Consider the following 4,081-nt stretch of genomic DNA (forward strand, 5'->3'; position numbering starts at 1 on the left):
CACGCTCCCCGCCCCCGGCGCGGCCCCGGCCACAACTGCCCCCCGATACTCACGCTTTGTCCACCAGTTCCCGCACTTTCCACATGTTCAGCATCGCGCCCCGCGCGGCCCGGCCCGCTGCCGCCGTACACCAAGGACCCCGGGACGCCTCCGCGCCGGGGCTGGTCCAGGCCCGGGTCGCCGCCGCCACCCACCGCCGCGAACTCTCCCTCGCTGGAGCTCCTTCTCCCGGCCACAGCCACGGCGCCTCCGGTGACACGTCGAGACGCGGCCGCACCGGCGCTGCGTGGGGCGGAAGTGGCCGGCTTTCCGCCCGCGCCGCGCGCCGCACGCCGGGAATTGTAGTCTGCGTCCTGCGCTCTTGAAGTGCCGGCGGACTAAGGTCGCCACGGTTTGGGGACTTCGGGCCCAACCCCCAGGTGATTGCCACCCAGTGACGGTTGCAAGACTTATGCTCACCTTCTTCAGGTGCACAGCGTGGCTGCTAAGCTTGATTATACGGGTGTGATTGGCGTGCGTGTTCTTCCTTTACGCACGTGTCTCTGCACTTACTTCCAAACATCTAGGTATCTATACATCACTAAGCCTGGAGCTTCCAGCTCTGATTAGTTAAGAGTTTTTTGCTAAATCCTTTCTCATTCTAATTCTATGATACAATGATTTTATATGTAAACAGTTACTTGGTAACTTCGTTGGAGTTTTACAAGCCTTAAAAACTCAGCTCGGCTATCGTTGGGAAACTAGAAAGCCAGCATTAAACATACACAACATACCTATATGTATTTATGTGATACATCCAAGCACTTCGTAGTTTTAATTTCTAAAAGCACACATACACTCTGCTCTCTGAGATCTGCTAAAATAATCGTCACTGATCACGTTTCCACTTATTTATGTCAGTCAAAGCAGCTGAGAAAACTTGACATAACCTTAAGTTTCATTTTAAGCAACTCCTTGAACTCACGGAGAGCCACCTGCCTCTGCCTCCCTGGGGCTGGGATTAAAGGAGTGCACCACCACCATCCAGAGACTCCTTAAATTTTATAGGTTTTGGCCGCCCTGATGGCACACTGCACTTGGGAGGCAGTGACAGAGGCTTCTCGATGAGTTCGAGGACAGTCTGATTAACATAGGAAGTACTAGGTCAGCCAGAGTTACACAATAACACCTTGTTTTTCCTCGAGGAAAAAACTCTACAACTTAGCAAAAGAGCAAGTGGATAAATATGTTACAAGATTCTCTGAGTAAGTAAACACATCTGAGCTATGTTCAAGTCCAAGCCTGAGCTTGAATGAATAAATACTCTTTGCTTTTGTGTATGGAAAAAAGACCTTGTTTTCAAGATTATAATTTTAAAAATTAATTAAATATTTATAGAAATATTTAAACATTAGATAAAATATGATTCTTATTTTTTACTTTAAAAACTCTGACACGTTTGCTGAGCATCTTCAAGATGGCACAGCGAAGACTGCAGCTGGGGCTCCAGTTCCCTGGAAGCTAAAAGGTCCTTGGAGGAGGGACATAACAATCAAAAACCATTTAATTAGAGAGAAGAAATGCTTGTTGAAATAAAGGACAATGGTGTCAGAGGAAAATAACATGAGAGAATATTTAGGGCTCTTTGAGGAGATGGAATGTAAAACTACACCGATACAAAGGAACTGGCTGTAAGAAGATCAAGAGAACTATTGGGGGGAGGGAACATACGCACGCGTGCACACACACACGCACACATACACACACACGCACACACCACACAAACCCTTAACACCACACAAAGGGGGAAATGGTGGCTGTCAGTAGCAATGGTCCCAGGCCCTCTGATTCCAGATCCGTCAGCCCAGACCGCTGTTCAGTCGGCATTTACTTGGTCATTGGAAGCAGCTCTGAAAGCGCTCCAGTAAGGCCCTGAAAAAGAGCAAACTAAACCGAGAAGTACCGAGAGCAGAAATCAAGCTACAGCTGGCTCACATATTCCATAAGACAGGGTGCTGGAGATCACACTAAATAAGTTGGAGTGTTAGGTTGGGAAGGGAGGCAGACAGGTACAGAGGCAATCTTTTAAAGCAATGTTTACTTTCCCTTTGTAAGTATTGTCCAGCCCAAAGTTCAAAGGATGGAATACGGCCAGGGCAGATGAGAGAAACTGTTTTGCATAAATAAGAGCTCAGCAAGTTAAGTTCCAAATAAGCCAGTGGGAGGGGAGTATCGGGGAGGGGGGAACACCTGCAGAATGGGCATGGCACAAAACTAGCAGCTTCTGTGCCCTGGGCTCTTCATAGCAGTGCACGGCCAGGCTCGCCATTCACCCACCAAACACAATGTGAGTGTCTCATATTCTCATTCCAACGCCAAGTTTGAGTATATCTAGAATTAATCTGAGTTGTCACCTGTGGCGTGTTCAGAGTCCACTGGGGCCAAATAGAATGTAACACTAAAACTCTTCTGTCCACTGTTCAGAGGGAGGGGAGCCCCCCAAAAAGGGCTCAGAAAGAGTTTGTTTGAAAGGTGGTCTCCTGAGACTAAGCATTTGCATATCAGCAGAGTGTTCCATTTTTACCTTTTTATCTTGCAAGTTTGAGGGCAGTTTCCATAGTAACTTCTTTATAGCCAGTTAACTATGTCCACGGTAGAAAAATAAATGGGGACACGCTCCGCCAATCCCTCCTCAGGAAACATTTTTTCACTAAGTGAGCCGACGCTTTTAAAGTAAGGTGAAGCCAACATGTGCTCTGAAAGGCAACACACTCAGCTCTGTTTGTTACATGCAATGAACAGTTACAGGCAAATGGCCACCAACTGCTTAGCTCTGGTGGTTGACTCTCAAGTGGTTCCTTCGGAGAGCGCAGTGTGACAGTCACGGGGACAACACTTTTACCAAAGATCACAGTGGAGGTCTAGGGGGTTCCAGGATTTTGGCTTCTTGTTCAAATAATTGAAATAAGGGCTCATACTGGTTTCCAAAGTAGCAAAAAAGCTTTATTTAAAGCAAAGCAATAGATCAGAATACCAAAAAAATAAAGAAAGAAAGAAAAATATCAGAATCCACTGCAAGAGCTGTGTGAATGAAGGCTCTCAAGGTCCCTTTTATGGGGTTTAAAAGGAGGGATTTGGTTGCTAAAGCAAGCAATGGGAGTGGTTGTGCGTTTGATTGATAGATTAGGTCTTAAGATCATTTTTTTTTTTTTACTGCACATGTCCCTGCCCAACTATGCATAGGCACAACAGGATGGTAAGTAGGGGACTATCCCTCAATGGTCATTTGAGGACCTTATTTTGCCTTGTTGCTCATGCACCCAAACCCACTTCAGGCTGGATTGACATTTCCACTTGTTATGCTGGATACATGGTGGATATAGTTGGACAGAAACTTGTCTGTGTTTGGTTGTTGTTAGGTAAGGAGAAACATACTCCCTTGTTCAGAGGGAGGGGGATATTGGGTAATTCACTGTAGGTGGGGGTTCTAAGGTTTCGAGGTGCATTGTTCACAGAGGGGTTTGTGTTCATAGTACATACAGGTGAGGGAGATAGGCGGTCAAGTGCATTATGAGAAGAGGGGTTTGTGTATAACTCAAACCTAGCAGGGTCCCAAGTTGCTAGGCTCTTTTGTGCTTGACTGATTCAGCACCATCCATACTTCCAAGAGGACCAGTTGGCTAGGGCATAAAATCCTATCACCCAGGGATTCAATCAGGAGGACTAGCAGGAGTTCTGGGCTCACATGGCAACATACTTTGTTCCGAGACAGCCCGAGCAACAGAATGACATGCTGTCTCGATAAACAAACAAACAAATAAAATAGAGGCGGTTCAGCAGCTAAGAGTACTGACTGATCTTTCAGAAGACCAGGATTTGATTTTTAAGCACCCACAGGGTAACTCACAACCCTCTGGAACTTCCGTTCCAGGGCATCTAACGTCATCTTCTGGCTTCCATGAGCACCAGGCATACAAGTGGTGCACAGATACACATGCAGACAAAACTCAGGAAAGAAAAAGAAGGGGATGGGATGGTAATTCAAAATGATGAAAAAAAAATAGTGAACAAAACAAGCAAGACAACAGACAGACCACGAAGA

At 46.4% G+C, this 4,081-nt stretch overlaps 1 protein-coding gene across 2 annotated transcripts in view; it reads right to left on the reverse strand.

Annotated features, from left to right (window-relative positions):
• Nucleotides 1-265, reverse strand: part of Clint1 (clathrin interactor 1) — a 54,038-nt gene extending 53,773 nt beyond the window's left edge. For both annotated transcript variants that reach the window (XM_013354126.2, XM_005368164.3), the window contains exon 1: nucleotides 54-265. In XM_013354126.2, the coding sequence (XP_013209580.1) occupies nucleotides 54-94 (41 nt within the window). In that variant the 5' untranslated portion in view covers nucleotides 95-265. The remainder of the gene's footprint in view (nucleotides 1-53) is intronic.
• Nucleotides 266-4,081: the final 3,816 nt, after the last annotated feature.

Source organism: Microtus ochrogaster, unplaced genomic scaffold, assembly GCF_000317375.1.
Source record: "Microtus ochrogaster isolate Prairie Vole_2 unplaced genomic scaffold, MicOch1.0 UNK30, whole genome shotgun sequence".
NCBI classification, from domain to species: Eukaryota; Metazoa; Chordata; class Mammalia; order Rodentia; family Cricetidae; genus Microtus; species Microtus ochrogaster.